Here is a 16168-nt window from a genome sequence, read left to right on the forward strand (position 1 = left end):
GCAGAAAGATACCAAGATCATCAAAAGGGTTGTTTCTGTGATTGAGAAGGCTGAGAGCCTGCTGATAGTGATTGAGAAGCACAATCCTCTTGGTGATAATGATGATTATGAGAAAGAAATTGATGAAGACTTTGACATGATCTTCAGGGAAGTACTGTGTTTGGAGTCGATTTTGAGCTATCCGAGTCTGTCTTGCACAGATTTGATGTTGATGGATGAGCTCGAAGCTGTTCAAATTGGTGTTGCTGAGTGTGATAAGGAGATGGATAAGATTGGATCAAAAGTGTATGCTTGGAAGACACATTTTCTGTATGAAAAGCCAAGAGAGGCACAACTGATGGAGCAGTTTCAAACGACAATCAAACGTTGGATTGATTCACAGTGGAAAAGTTTAGATGATGAGCCAGAACAGATGATAGTCAGTTGAGATTAAGCTGCAGCAGCCATGAAATATCATCATGTGAGACATTTGATGTATTGAAGGTTACTTAAGAATACCCAGTTGAGAGTTTTTTTAGTTCTTTCATTTTGTTTGTTCTCAAGGGACTGAAAAGTGAAAACCATCTCTTTTGTAATATACTTGATAATACTCTTCTTTTCAAAAATGCTATTCTTTTGAAAAATACCATAATATACTAGTTATACCAGGAATACCAGAATGATTTTCTTCACCGTTGCATAAACCCATGCATCAGTGATGTATGGAGACCTTTGAATTCAATTTTAGTGCAAGAATTTTCCATGTCATGATCTGTAAAGGTTGTTTTTAGTTGGATATTCGATTCATTACTTTTTCTGGTTTCTGTAAAGGTTGTGTTGGATTGTATTTGAATAAACAAAATGGAATTCTTTTAGTTCTTGAACTCAATATTTATTTTTTCCTTTTGATCAACTCATAATTTATTGCAATTTCTGTCGTTTTGAAAATATTTTGTCGTTTTCCATGTTTAATGTCGTTTTATTTATTGTATGCAGTTCAGTTTTTCACAATCGGTGTCGTTTTTATAGTTTAATATTGTTTTCAAATCTCTTGTCTTTTGTAAGTTTAAAGTCGTTTTCATCATTTTATGTCGTTTTCAATGGTTTTTTTTTTAATGGACAATTCTTGTCGTTTAGAATGATTCAAAAGGAATCCCACTTTGATTTGTAATACAGTGAGTCGTTTAGAAGAGATGAAGATCACAGTTATTGCCATAAACTCGAACTCAACCAATTCAGTAAAATAATATAATAATTCAAAGTCAAAGCTTTATCACAGTTAAACACATTAGTTATATATGAACAAACTCAAAATAATCTTCACTCAAAATGTTTGTTTATGGTTGAGATGTTGATTATAAAGTGTCACCAACTTTAGTTCCATATAGTATAAAACTAATAACAAGTACTCATCTAAACTTTCTCAAGTTTAGTAACATAAAATTTTGGTTTGTTCTGATAGATATGAAATAAATGACCAAACAACAATCTCTTCATTTCATTTCAAAAGATCTAAACTATATTGATAAATTTATCACTGTTTGTCAATTAGAAAAAAAACAGATATAACAGATAGCCATGCATGACATGTAAGAATCTTCTTTATTAGCTCTTTTCCCTTGAACACCCCATCAGCACAGCAACTGCTCCAACTTTGAGTTTAAGATTTTCCACTAGATTCTCTAGTCTTCCAATTGTAGCCTTAAAAACCTTTAGATCCTCTGCTGGTGATATACTCTTATTCAGGTTCTTGACACTGTTGATACCCTTTTCCAGGCGATAAATGAGGTAGTTCAACCTATTCACTTTCACCTTTATATGATGAAGATTACTAGTAGTGTTTTGACCATTTTCGACCGCCATTGATTCAGTTCTTGGAAGCTCTACCCTTTCCCACATCTCCTTAATTTCATAACCCAGTACTTGGTTTGACATCATACTCACATCTGGTTCATACAGCAAATTTGCATTGACTTTATTGATCTTTTCAAGTATCTCATCAAGTGTTATGCTTTGTAAGAATATCACTGGATATAGGCTTGGATAATAGAAAACAACTTCAAGCCTCAAAATCTCATTCAAGATCAGACCAAGTAATTGACCAGTTTCCAATTTCTGATATGATATCATCTTCTTATTATCTCTTACTGAATCTGAATCCACACTTTCCACTCCTTTCCTCACTGCAGAAAAGAAACAACTCATGACAGAAGAGTGATTTCTTCCAACACTAACTTGTTCCATAAAAGATATCACATTCTGAATCATTGACTTCTTTTCTTCTTTTTCTTGAATCATTAACAACACCAGCCACAAGAATCTGACCAGGCAATGAGAGAGTTCAATTCCGCGCTGTTGCACCCAATGTTTCTTATAATCCTCACTTATCACAGCTTTTTGGATCAATTTCTTCCTCATTTCTGTGATCTTTTGGGCCAGAAATTCTTGAACCTCTTCTTTCTTGAACTCGCTACACTTGTCCTGGAAAGCAAGTAGATCAGCCTCTATTTTTACGGTTGCAGCCTTCAAAGCTCTGAGATCACCATAGTCAGTCATCACATTCTGGAGCTTCTTCAGATTTTTCATTTCCTTTAACATGGTTTGAACGAGGTGGTTCATGTTCAACATGTATGAGTGGATTGGAAGGTATAAAATATGTCTTTCGTCTTTGTTCGCCATTGATGAGTTGAATTTCTGAAAAAACACAATCAAGAAGTTGTCAAAAACAGAACTACAGATACAAAAATCATATTGCTGAGAAATATTAAACTCAGTGCTTAGATTTCTTGGTCTCTAACCTCAGTGCTTGATTTTCTTCTTCTTAGCTTCTTGTGTTCTTGGAAGAGAAAACTTTGTCAAAAAAAGGACTTGTGAAGAGACTAAGAGTGGCAGTTATAGTCTGTTAATTAAGACTAAAAGTGTGCTTTGAAAGTCTTTAATTACACGTGCATGGGTTTTTTCAGTTATTGATCCTAACAGAAATAATTACCAAATCTTTCCATATATAATATAACCCAATAATTAAGTTTCTTAATTAACTTGCTTTTACTATAAGAAAAAAGTAATCACAAAAGAACTCAAAATCATTACTTAAATTTATATAGTATAGTACTCGATTAATTGACATATTAGGAATGGTTACATTAGATAATTTTATTAATTCTATTTTAAACTATAATAAGTAAGACAGATTTTAAATTCAACCACTTATGTTACGCTATCTTTTAAGTAGTTTTAGCACAAAATATATTGTTATTAATTTTTCATTAATGATAATGGTTTATTTTTGTTAAAAAAAAAGAGAGAGAGAATGATAATGGTTTATAGTAGGGCTGATCATTGGGCGGGTTGGTCAGGTTACAAGGCATTTTTACCCATCCAATGTCATAATCGGGTTAGCAAAAGTGACCCGTAATTTGTCCAATTAAGAAAAAGAAAAAAATTTAACCCGTCCAATAATTTGGGCAGGTTGGTCGGGTTAACCCGCGCAAACCGAAATTGTATTTTAAATTGGACGGGTTGGCCAGGTTGGTCGAGTCAACCCACCCAAACCGAAGTGGTTTTTTCTTTTTTTTTTTTACATTTTTGTAATTTTTTTTTCTTTTAAATATTAGTACTAATAGTGTGAAGTTTATTTTTTAAAACTTAAAACAATATTTTAAATTTATAGTAAAAAAATAAAACAAAACTTAATTAATTTATATATTTATTTGAAAAAAATTCTTATATATTAATTGACAATATATTAATAATTGCATCAACATTAAAAGTATTAAACAAAATAACAAACATATATCATTAAAATGAAAAAGAAAATTAATATAGTCCAAAGTCCAATTACAAATATAAATTTAATTAAGTATATATATAAATTTAATATATTTATTTAAATGTATTAAAAATAATAAATTAATAAAAATTTCTTAATTAGGCGGGTCGGGTTATATTGGGCGGTTTAAATTTTGGTCGGTTTTTTTAGGTTGGTTTTGGCGGTTTATTCGGGTTGTAAAAATTTCTGCACAACCCTAGTTTATAGCTCGTAGATTAATTTTTACTGTTTTATGATATATAGGAAGCTTCTTAATTAGATCCATCAATTTTGCTCATACTGTAGAAGCGTTTTTCATTTTTGACACTTGGAGAAATTATAACCTAATTTTTTTTTGCGTAATAGTGTACATTATAGTTATAACAAGTATTCCGCCAATTTTCAAGAAATTCCAATGAAATTAAATTATAGTGTCGAAAACAGAATTTAAATAGCATGTTTTCCACCCGTATAAAAAAGTCAAACACACGTGCAACTGATGGTTTAAACTCTGATTTCAGCATCATAAATTATTCAGAATTTCTTGAAAATTGGCAAGATACCTATTATAATTATAACATACGACATCATGCAAAATATTTAGATTATAATTTCTCCAAATGTCAAAAATAAAAAAAAATCTCCTAATTGCAAAAGTAACGTTGCTAAGAAAATTCATAAATATTAAGAATAATATATATAGGGGAGGATCTTCTCTTTATATCATTTATGATAATTTTATATAAAAAATAAAATAAAATACAACTGTTATATATATATATATAAATTTGTATACTAAACTAAAATATAGTACAAAAAATGAAGTCATGTTTGGACTTTAATTTATTTGGTACTGGCCTAATTAAATATTATATAGTGAGATTTTAGAAGCAGCGAATATCATTTTATTTATTTGGAAAATTTGCGCTAATAATACTTATATAGTTAGATTTATTGTACTTAAATGTCTATGAAATGTTTTTGCAGTAATAATGCATACTGTTACGGATTGAGTGCAATCATTGGTCTCTGACCGTTAAGTCTAACCAAAGACCTACATAACTGTACTTAATTGGCTCAATTTTTTTAATTTATTAAATATTTTTAAATCATTAAAAAATATATTTTGTAAATCTGATTAATTTTAAATAATAAAGAATTCAATAAATTAAACAAATAAAAACTAAAAATTTAAATAATTAAAATATTTAAACCTAAAATCTAAAATTTAACATCGAACATCTAAGAAAAAAAATATGATTAACTTTAGGCATGAACACGAACTAACGGTAGACATTATTGCCACTAAAAATTTTACATAGACATTTAAGTACAACAAATCTAACTGCGTAAGTATTATTTGCTCCAAATTTTTGTATTTATTTTGATACGAAAAAGAGATAAAAGTAAGAAAGAGAAGTGATGGGGTATATATTCACCAAAACAAAATAATCTCAAAACTAGCGGTTACAAGTTTGTGTTTACTTTTGACAAAGCAACAAATCCATTACAAAAGTCAATAAGTGTTTATTTAAGAAATTAATCCATGCCATTAATAGTCCCAATGAAAGAACTACAAAGACAGATTTTTTAGTAAACACTGACACTAAAACAGTTACTTATTCTGATATTCACTACCATATATGGTTAAAACAGTCAACTATAGAATTAAATAACCCTAACCATTGATAACATCAAAACTTATTATATATATAAATACATGAACTAGAGAGACCAATATACATAACAATATCAAAAAAATCATCACTCTTTTCACTCTGGTTTACTACTTCATCTTCTTCAAAAATGGTCAGTAAGTAACATTCTTTCTCCTTTGATACATTTCCAATCTTCTTCTGATAATTTATTCTTAATATTTATGCAGGACCCTAGAAGCTGCTTATTAGCAGTTCTGGTATCATTAGGTTTAACTTTGTCATGCTGTTTGGGCACTACAAATGGCCAAAACATATACAATGTGATGGAGTTTGGAGCCACTGGAAATGGCACCAATGATGACTCACAAGTATATATAGTTAACTTTTTTCTATCTTAATTATCATGAAATTTAATTTAATTTAATTACTGATCATGTAGTATAACAGATCTTTATGTATATATACCTATATGGGTAAGACTTCGGTGCAGCTATTTCACTATATGGGTACTTAGATCATTTTTTTTTCGAATTTTTTTGTATGACAGTGTAGATTGTTGTCATTTAAGACATCCTGTAAATTTTCAAAAAATTCTGAATAATTTACAGTACCAAAAACAATGTTAAAAAAATAGACATACGTGCAACAACCTTGTTTTCGGCACTATAAATTATTCGGAATTTTTTGAAAATTTGCAGGATGTTTTAAATGACAACAATGTAAGCTGTCATAAAAAAAATAAAAAAATAAATTATTTAAGTGTCGAAATAGTCAAATGGCTACACCGAAGTGGTGCCCTGTATGTATATGTGTGTGTATGAATAAAAGGGTGTGTTAAGGGCTTGGAAAAATGTATGTGGAAGCAAAGCAGGCAGACCAGTCCTGAAATTCCCAGCTGGAAGAACATACTTGCTTAAGCCAATGTTGTTCCAAGGTCCTTGTGTCTCCAACAGTGTTCTAATTCAGGTAAATTATTAGTATTACACACACATAATTGTATCAAATCTGGGGGGTTGGGCCAAAATATAAGAAGTTTATATAAGGGGGGCCAAATTCATAATTTTTGAAAAAAAATAGCATGCAATTTTTTTTTATTTATTTGAAAATTTTGGTGGGCAAGGCTACCTTCTAGAATGATTATGAATGTGGGGTTTTGGGAGAGAGTTTCAAGACCTTATTTGAGAGTCTTTGTACTTACACATAACCCTGTAAATTTCAAAAAAATTCTAAAATTATAAATTTGATCAAATTTATAAAAATACAGATGATAGTTTGTAATAATTCTGTTATTTCTTGTAATAATTTTTTATTTAATTTTAAATATTCTTTACAAACTTGTAAACTATAATTACAAACTTGTAAACTTTAGTTACAAATCTGTAAATTTCGTTTATTAAAAAAAAAACTTTGTATTTACGATTATGACTCGCTATATTTTTGTAAATTTTGTTTAAAAAAAACTCAGTATTTACGATTATGCTCATTTGTATTTTTATAAAAAAAAAATTCCAAATTCTGTATTTTCAGTAAAAAAAAAATTAAATCTTAGTTATATATCATGGGTAATGAAATTATTTTGTGGTTAGATTGATGGATATATCAGAGCACCATCAAGTATTTATGAGTGGATAGGGTTTGAGCGTGGAAGTTGGCTGCATTTCTTGAACATCAATGGTCTCATAGTCAGTGGAAAAGGGACCTTCGATGGTTATGGTCATATTTGGTGGAACATTACTAAAAAGGTACTCAATCTAATTAATTCCATTTATTTGTATAATATTATCATATTTTTTTCAATCATAAATTTAATATATCATACATTTATATAATCTAATGAAAATAATAAGCTTATTTTTCCTTGCAGGGAGGTAGCATCAAAGCACCTGCGGTATGTATGAAATTTATATATATATATATATATATATACACATAAAATGAAATTTACATGTATTTAATGAAAAATGTTATTCATCCAGCAGCCTCGCGATCTGTGTGAGGTTGCAGGATTGATCAACAGCCTACAAATGTTGTTACTTCGTAGGGTATCAACCAATCTTGTAGCCCTATGCATGTGTATCGCGAGGTTGGTCAGCAGCCTACAAATGTTGCTACTTTGCAGGCTGTCGACCAATCCTGCAGTCCTATGCATGTGAATCGTGAGGTTGGTCGGCCTCCATATGAATAGCATAATTCATATTTTAATACTTATAAAAATCTTACTATGAAAAATTAAGAGGAATTAGCTAATCATTATTATTTTTTACAAAATTTAGATTGATTTTCAAAATTTTGAAAGAACAAAAACTACCTATATATTGGTACAATTTCTATATCATAAATAAGTCGGGAAAGACAAATTTCGGCATATAAGTAGTTATAAATTGTAGTCATTTAGAACATTTCACAAATTTTCAAGAAATTATGAATAATTTACGGTGTCTTAAACAAGGTTCAAACAGTCAAATTTTCTATGAGTGCATGTTTTTAAATGCACGCGTACAACAAGCTGTTTGAACTTTGTTTTCGGCACAATAAATTATTAGAATTTATAACTATTCACGTGTCGAGAAACTGTAAACACCATAGTCGTTCCTAATATATACATAAAATAATATTTTTGAAAAGGAGAAGTATTATTGCATTGCAGGGTCTAGGATTTCACCATTGCAACAATCTTCAACTATATGGATTCACTTCTAAGAACAGTCCAAACAAACACATCACTATTCAGGGCTGCATTGGAGTGACTGTCTCCAACATTCATATACAAGCACCTAAAACCAGTCCCAACACTGATGGAATCATGATCTCTACCTCTTCCCAAATCAATATCAATGAATCTTTTATTGCCACTGGTAATAATAATTAATTAATACTCATTATAATTAATTTCATAATAACATATGTATTATTGTAATTAATTAATTAATTAATGTTATACTACTTATATATATATATGTACAGGTGATGACTGTATTTCTATTAAGAGTGGCTCCTCCTACATCAACATAACACATATAGCCTGTGGCCCAGGTCACGGTATTAGGTATCTAATTAATAACTTAACTATCATATATATATATATATATATATATATAAAAACATACTGAAACTATTATTTGTAGGTCTAGAACACAAAAGTCTCATCGATGAGATTTAAAGTGAAGCTTCTATATAAGAGTTATCTTTTATATATATATATATATTAATTTATTTTAATTTAATTACTAATTTATACATATATATATATATATATAAAAACATACTGAAACTATTATTTGTAGGTCTAGAACACAAAAGTCTCATCGATGAGATTTAAAGTGAAGCTTCTATAAGAGATATTTTTTATATATATATATATATTAATTTATTTTAATTTAATTACTAATTTATACACATATATATATGGTGAGTGAGTATAACGTATCTACTTTTTTTATAATATCGGTGCATTCTTTATCTATTTTCAAACCTGGATAGATATATTCTCAAAAAATTTATATGATTATATGCATTGTAATTATTTAGAACAACTCGCAAATTTTTAAGAAATTCTTAATAGTTTACGAAACCGAAAATAGAGTTCAAACTCTCAATTTTTACATGCATACAAAAAGAAAATGAGCACGCATGCAACAAACAATTTAAACCCTGTTTTCGGTATCATAATTTATTCATGATTTCTTGAAATTTTGTAAGATGTTCTTGATAGCTACAATCTATGTAATCATATAAAAAAAATTGAGATTATATTTATCCAGGTACCAAACATAGAGAAATGATACACCGGTATTATCCAAAAAAAATAAATGCATTCTAATCGCTCCATTTTTTCTCTTTTTGCAGTTTTATGACTAATGATTATATTTTATGTTGTAATTATAATAAACACCAGTGTTGGAAGCTTAGGAGTTGTACAAACCCCTAGCACAGTGGAACAAGTGCATGTTAAAAATTGCACCTTTAATGGAACTTCAAATGGTGCTCGAATCAAGACATGGAGTGTACGTAATAACATTAATTCTTATTATCATCATATCATATTTATTGGATACTTCTTCTCATGTGCATACCCTAAAAAAGTATGCACTGGTACATTTTTTTTCTATTTTTAATTAATGAAGTATTTTTTTGTGCATAATTTTTTTTATGACCGTATATATTATAGTTATTTAAAACATCTTGTAAATTTTTATAAAATTTCAAATAATTTATAATATCGAAAATTAAAATTAAAATTATGTTGCACGTGTGACTGTTTTTTTTTTACGTGTAGAAAATGACATTTTTTAACTTAGTTTTCGACACTGTAAATTATTCAAAATTTCCTAAAAATTTACAGATATTTTAAATAACTACAATATACACTGTCACAAATCATAAAAAGTGAATAAAAGAGAAATTAATTTTTTATTATTAGGTGCTAATATATTTCTAAATTTGTATATTTATTTGATTAAGACCGGAGTTGGGTACGCAAGGGCCATCACCTTTGAGCACATAACGCTCATAGCTTCACAAAATCCAATTATTATTAATCAGGATTATACTGATCTTAAGGTAATAATTTATTATTATTATTTATTAGTAAATTCTCTTTTTGGATTGATAAACATTTGGTATTCTGTATTTTTGTAAAGTATTATTATAGTACCATGTGTTTATAATAATGCTTATTTGGTACCCTGCATTTTAAAATCGTACATATTTGCTACTACTCTAAACTCAAATTTAATTAATAAAATTTTACAAATTTAATCAAACTGCTCTCAATTACATAAGTTCCAAAATTCAAATTTAATTACTTAATTCATATAACTAATGACAATTTGGTCATATCAACACAATTTTATTTATCAAATCTGAGTCCAAGGTACCGAATATGTATGATTTTAAAATACAGGGTACCATATGAGCGTTATTAAAAAAAAAAAGTACCAAAACGATACTTTGCGAAAACTGAAGGTACCAAATGAGAGTAAATTCCCTTCTTCTTCTTTTTCTTCTTCTTATTATTATTATTATTATTATTAGGGAATTTACTCATTTGGTACCCTTTATTTTTGTAAAGTATCGTTCTGGTACCATCTGTTTTCAATAATGCTTATACGGTACCTCGTATTTTGAAAATATAGATATTTTGTATCATAATTGATAAAATTTTGTCAATATGACCAAACTGTCAATAATTATATATAATTTGTAACTCGTATGATTGAGAGTAATTTGATTAAATTGGTAAAATTTTATTAATTAAATTTGAGTTTAGGGTACCAAATATGTACGATTTTAAAATACAGGGTATCAAATATGTACGATTTCAAAATGTAGGATACCAAATGAGTATTATTTGTAAACACATAGTACCAAAATGATACTTTGCAAAAACACATAGTATCAAATGGTTAACTATCCTTATTATTATTATTATTATTATTATTATTATTATTATTGATTAGATAATAAATATAAATACAGGATGGTGCAATCAAAATAAGTGATGTGACATATAGAGGGTTTGTGGGAACATCACTAACTGAGGAAGCAATCACATTGGATTGTGCCAAATTAGGTTGCAATGGCATAGTAATGGAGAAGATCAACTTGGTTTCAGCCTTGCCTGGCAAGAAAGTGACGTCGTTTTGTAAAAATGCTAATGGGAAACTCAAGTCTACTTCCCCTAATGTCCCTTGTCTAGCCAAAGAATCATAATCATAATAATTATCTCTAAAAATTAATTAGTAAGTAGTTATTGTTACTTTGAATGTTTGATTAAATGGATAACAAATAACAATCTAATAATCAATGTTATTCTTAATCTAATAATATTAACAATTTTTTTTTACTTGTTTATCTAATAATTTTCCAATTTCAGTCTCGAGATCCTCAACTAGTGATCTTCTTCTTGTCATGTTAATCGTGATATTAGATATTGATCTTCAGTTTCTTCCGTGGAATGAATTAGGTCACTCAACTCCACAATATGTTTTTCATATTTGGTAACAATCAACTAAGGTGATGTTTAGTTAGGGATAATAGAATGAAAATAAATAAAAATGAATTAATTTCTATTCTATTCATTTGTTTGGTTGCATTTTAGAGTATTAGAATGTTATTCCAATGAAATAGTTTTTCCATCATTTCGGTGGAATGACTATTTCATTTGAAAATAGAAGAAAAGATCATTCCAATACAAGATTGAAAAAAATTTAATAATTTTTTTTATTTATATTAATTTTTATTCCATTTCATTCTTATTCATTTTTTCATTCTCATTCCTATTCTTCTATTTTCATTCTCTCCAACCAAACAGTATCTTAGTTTTTTGATACTCAACAAGTTTAGTAGTTCATATCATTGTGTTATTCCGTGCATTTTGTCTTGTCTTATGGTAATTATTAATTGTATAGGTTCATACTAATGTGAAAAATATTGAGAAAAAAGCAATAGCACTATTCTTCAAATTAGGCAAGTCAATAACATGTTTGGTTTGTTTCTAGCTAACAAGAGATTTAAAGATCATACTATATTTAGTAAAAATGCATTTTTGTGTTGTTCTTAAGAACACTAATTAATTAAAAGTATTTAAGAGCATTGTATGGTAATGATTGATTGTGGGAAAAGCAAGATGGTAATTATGCCCCACATTTTATTATTAAAAAAGAATTTGAACAAACATCTTTTTGGAAAGATGACTCAACCACTAACCTACAAACCAAAAAGTGAAATAAAAATTTGTGCCACATAGAAAACAAACAACTATTTTTAGTTTTATTCTTGGGAATTTGCTCAATTGGCACACTGTGTTTTTGCAAAGTATCGTTTTTGTACTATCTTTTTTCAATAATCATCATATGGTACTTTATATTTTAAAATCATAAATATTTGGTACCTTAAACTCAGATTTGATAAATAAAATTTTATCAATATGACAAAATCGACATCAGTTATATGTAATTAAGTAATTAAATTTGAATTTAGAACTCATAAAATTGAGAGCAGTTTGATTAAATTAGCAAAATTCTATCAATTAAATTTGAGTTTAAGGTATCAAATATGTACAATTTCAAAATACAAGGTATTAAATATGTACAATTTTAAAATAAATTGTACTAAATGAGCATTATTATAAACACAATGTACCAAATACTTTGCAAAAACACAAGATAGCAAATAGTTACCTCCTATTTATTCTTTTATATAAGTATGCATGCTTATCTTTTGTGTTTTAAAATTTAATACCTAATATTTATGTATATAAGAAGAGATTAATCAAGATATTGGTAATGAACTTGTCAATCAACTGTGTAAATGTTGGTTTAATATTTATTAAAAATATTTTTTTTTATTAATTTTGACCTTAAAATAAATAAAAATTAAAAAATTCTCTAAATAATAAATTTGATATAAAAAAATATCAAAACTATAAATAAAAAATATATATTTATTGTTATGATAAATTTAGCATATCTTTATAGTGTACTTTTGATGTGGTTGTATCTTATATATAAAAAAAAAAATATATATATATATATATATATATCCTAGCTTTCTCTTTTCAAATTATAGCCAATGCCTAGTTCTGTGGTTCTATCTATCTTTTTTAAGTGGAGGGAGTAGTGATTTTATACAAAACTATTGATTCCATCTTTTATATATAGAGCTTATACCCTCACCAGTTTTTTTTGACTGGCTCATGAGTTCATGCACTACTTTCATTCAAGTTTCTTTTTCATATGACAGTAGAAAAAATAAACAATTCGTATTATTTTGAAGAAAATATAAGAGGATAATGGAAATGTTTCATTAGAGCTGTAAATACAAATACAGGTCGGGCTTTTTAGCACGGCATGAGCACGGGAGGCACGGAAAAATATGAGTTTGGGACAGGCACAACAAGAATTGAAAATTGGCACCACACGGCACGACATGGGCCTGAGCATGGCACGACACGACAAGCCTGAAGACACGACACGAAAGCACGAACAAACTAGCCTCGAAGCACGACACGATAAAAATCCTGACATTTTGACATTAATAATGATAATAAATTTTTATTTGTCAATTATATATAAATTAAAATGATAATAAAAGTCTATTATTTTTCTTAATGTTTATAATTATATTAATTTATTTTAAGATTTGTGAGTTAAAACTTTTAGTATTTATTAGCAGGTATTCAAATTCTAATAATTATCTTTTATATAATTTTGTGTAAAGTATTGTTTAAAAATATCTCAAACTCTAATTTAAACAAAGAAATATACTTTGATTGCCGATAAATCCATTGATTCTTAAAGAGGAGGTGGGGGTTCAATTCTCTTTCCTCATATTTTTTGGCAATAATAAAATAGGCCTAAAAGTAGGTCCGATTTGGCCCGACACGGCATGACATGGGTCGTGTTGGGCTTACTCTTTCAAAATATGGGACGCCCTGACCTAACATGAATTTGATACGAGCCTAGCCCGGCCAGGCCCGAATTATTCGAAGGCACGAAAATGTGGGTCGTGTCGGGCAGAGCCAGCCCACATTTACAACTCTTTCATCCCAAGGAGTGAGACACAAATGTAAAGTGATTATATAAATTAATACATAATTAGGGAGCTTCCTAGGTAGGAGTATTACTTTCGTCCTTACCATAGAGGTGTATTATTATCATTAAACTTATTGGGAGCTTCTTAGGTAGGGGCATCACTCTTGCCCCTACCATAGGCGCGTTTTCTATTTTTGGTATTTGAAGAAATTATAACCCGAATTTTTTTGTATTATGGCGTACATTAAAGTTATAACAGGCATTCTGCCAATTTTCAAGAAATTTTGAATAAATTACAGTACCGAAATCAGAATTCAAATAGTATGTTTTCCACGCGTTTAAAAAAAATCAAACATGAATGCAACTAACTGTTTTCACTATGATTTCGACGTTGTAAATTATTCAAAATTTCTTGAAAATTGGCGGGATGTCTATTATAACTATAATATACGTCATCATGCAAAAAAAAATTGGGTTATAATTTTTTCAAGTGCCGAAAATACAAAACGCTCATGTAGTGGGGATAACCCTACCTAAGAAAATTCCAACTTATTTACATTCGTATGAAGCACTTGAATGTGCTGATTCCATTTATGATTTAAATAATATGGTTTTTTCACTATTCAAACCTTTGGGTATGTAGTGATACTTGATGCACATGGAGACCTAAAATCATCTTATCCAAAATATTAGAATTAATTGCATGCTTCCAGATTTAAATTGTGTTTCCTGTACAAAAACATATATATATATATATATATAAAAAAAAAATTGTGTTATAGTAATACCAATTAGGGGTGCACACGGGTCGGATTTTCGGATTTCAGGTGCATCAGATTCGGGCTTTGCAGGTTTTGGGTGGAGAAAAATAGTACCGAATCCAGTCTGAATTTTTTGGGTTTTTGTTCAAATTCTGGTTTTGGGTTGTGCTGGGCCAATTAGGCTTTGGGCCGAAAATGAGCTTTGGTACAAATTTTTCAAAAATATCATTTTTTTACACTTCTTTAATTTTTAAAATTTGTTGTTAGTTTGGTTCAACTGATTTTTTTACAAATTGGCTCTTGGTACTTTTGGGTTTTTTTTTGAAAAATCAATTCAACCAAAGTAACAGCAAATTGGACCTTGGTACCTTTGGGTATTTTTTTAGAAGATGAGTGATAAAATCAAAATAAATGAATCGGAGTTTTTTTTAAATGCTATTTGGGTTTTGGGTCTAAACCCGAACCTGCGACAACGAACATTCAAAACCCGAACTCAACCCGAGCAATGTCGTGTTCGAACTTTATTTAACCTGAATCTGACAGATTTTGTCAAAGACTGAGTTTTCGGGTTGCCGATCGGGCGGTTTTGCGGATCACCCCTAATACCAATATTTTTTTAACCATAATATCAAATAAATCATTTTTAAAGCTCTCCCTACATATAGTAGTAAGTGCTTTATTTTCTTGTACCAACATCAAAGAATTCAAAATTTTCAAACAATTTAAATTTTTAATAAAAAGAAAAGACCAATTCCTTTGTAAACTCTCTTTACATATAAACTAATATGAGAATAAAAATATAGTTATAACTAGCTATATTAATTCCCTCTAACAAACAGAAATACCGAACATAACTACCTTCCTTATATGTCTTTATATACCACTCTTACAGTATAAACTTCTCTCTCTCTCTCTTTCTATACTAAAAGCTTCTGATCAACAATGGCGGACTTGGAATCATCACCAGAGGACTTAGCAGCAAAGTCTGAAACACTGGTTTCAGAACTGGGAGTTCTGATCCAAAAAGTGGACAAGAAGATTGAAGAGCTGATCAGCAACGATGATCACTCCAGAATTACATATTCTTCTGATCTCAACATACACAAGAAAATTCAAGAAATCTTCAGAGAACGAGTGGATGAGTTACAAAGTGGATACTTTTGTTCAGAAGAATCAGCAGAAGATGGAAATGGCAGCCATGCTACCAATCTCAAGGTTTCGCCAAAGCTGAAGAACAAGAAGATGATACTCATCCTCTTGAAGAGAAAGATTCAAAAACTCAAGAAAGAACAAGCGGATCGGATCGATGAGTTGAGTGCTTTGAAATCTAGATAAGTTGGAGCAGTAATGTTAGGACATTGGACTTAATCGACTAGTCATCTTCTTCTTCACTTAGTTTTTTGTTGTTTTAGTCAAAAGAATGATTTT

The 16168-nt window shown here is 29.0% G+C and overlaps 1 protein-coding gene across 1 annotated transcript; it reads left to right on the forward strand.

The window, feature by feature from the left end:
• The first annotated feature begins 5768 nt into the window (after positions 1-5768).
• LOC133799333 (probable polygalacturonase At3g15720) lies at positions 5769-11157 on the forward strand. Its single transcript, XM_062237353.1, has 11 exons — positions 5769-5813; positions 6144-6164; positions 6274-6411; positions 7032-7187; positions 7310-7333; positions 7487-7606; positions 8093-8300; positions 8410-8491; positions 9341-9449; positions 9907-10005; positions 10924-11157. The coding sequence occupies exons 1-11, from the start codon at positions 5769-5771 to the stop codon at positions 11155-11157; spliced, it is 1236 nt and encodes a 411-aa protein (XP_062093337.1).
• The last annotated feature ends 5011 nt before the right edge of the window (positions 11158-16168 follow it).

Source organism: Humulus lupulus, chromosome 9, assembly GCF_963169125.1.
Source record: "Humulus lupulus chromosome 9, drHumLupu1.1, whole genome shotgun sequence".
In the NCBI taxonomy this organism is placed as follows: Eukaryota; Viridiplantae; Streptophyta; class Magnoliopsida; order Rosales; family Cannabaceae; genus Humulus; species Humulus lupulus.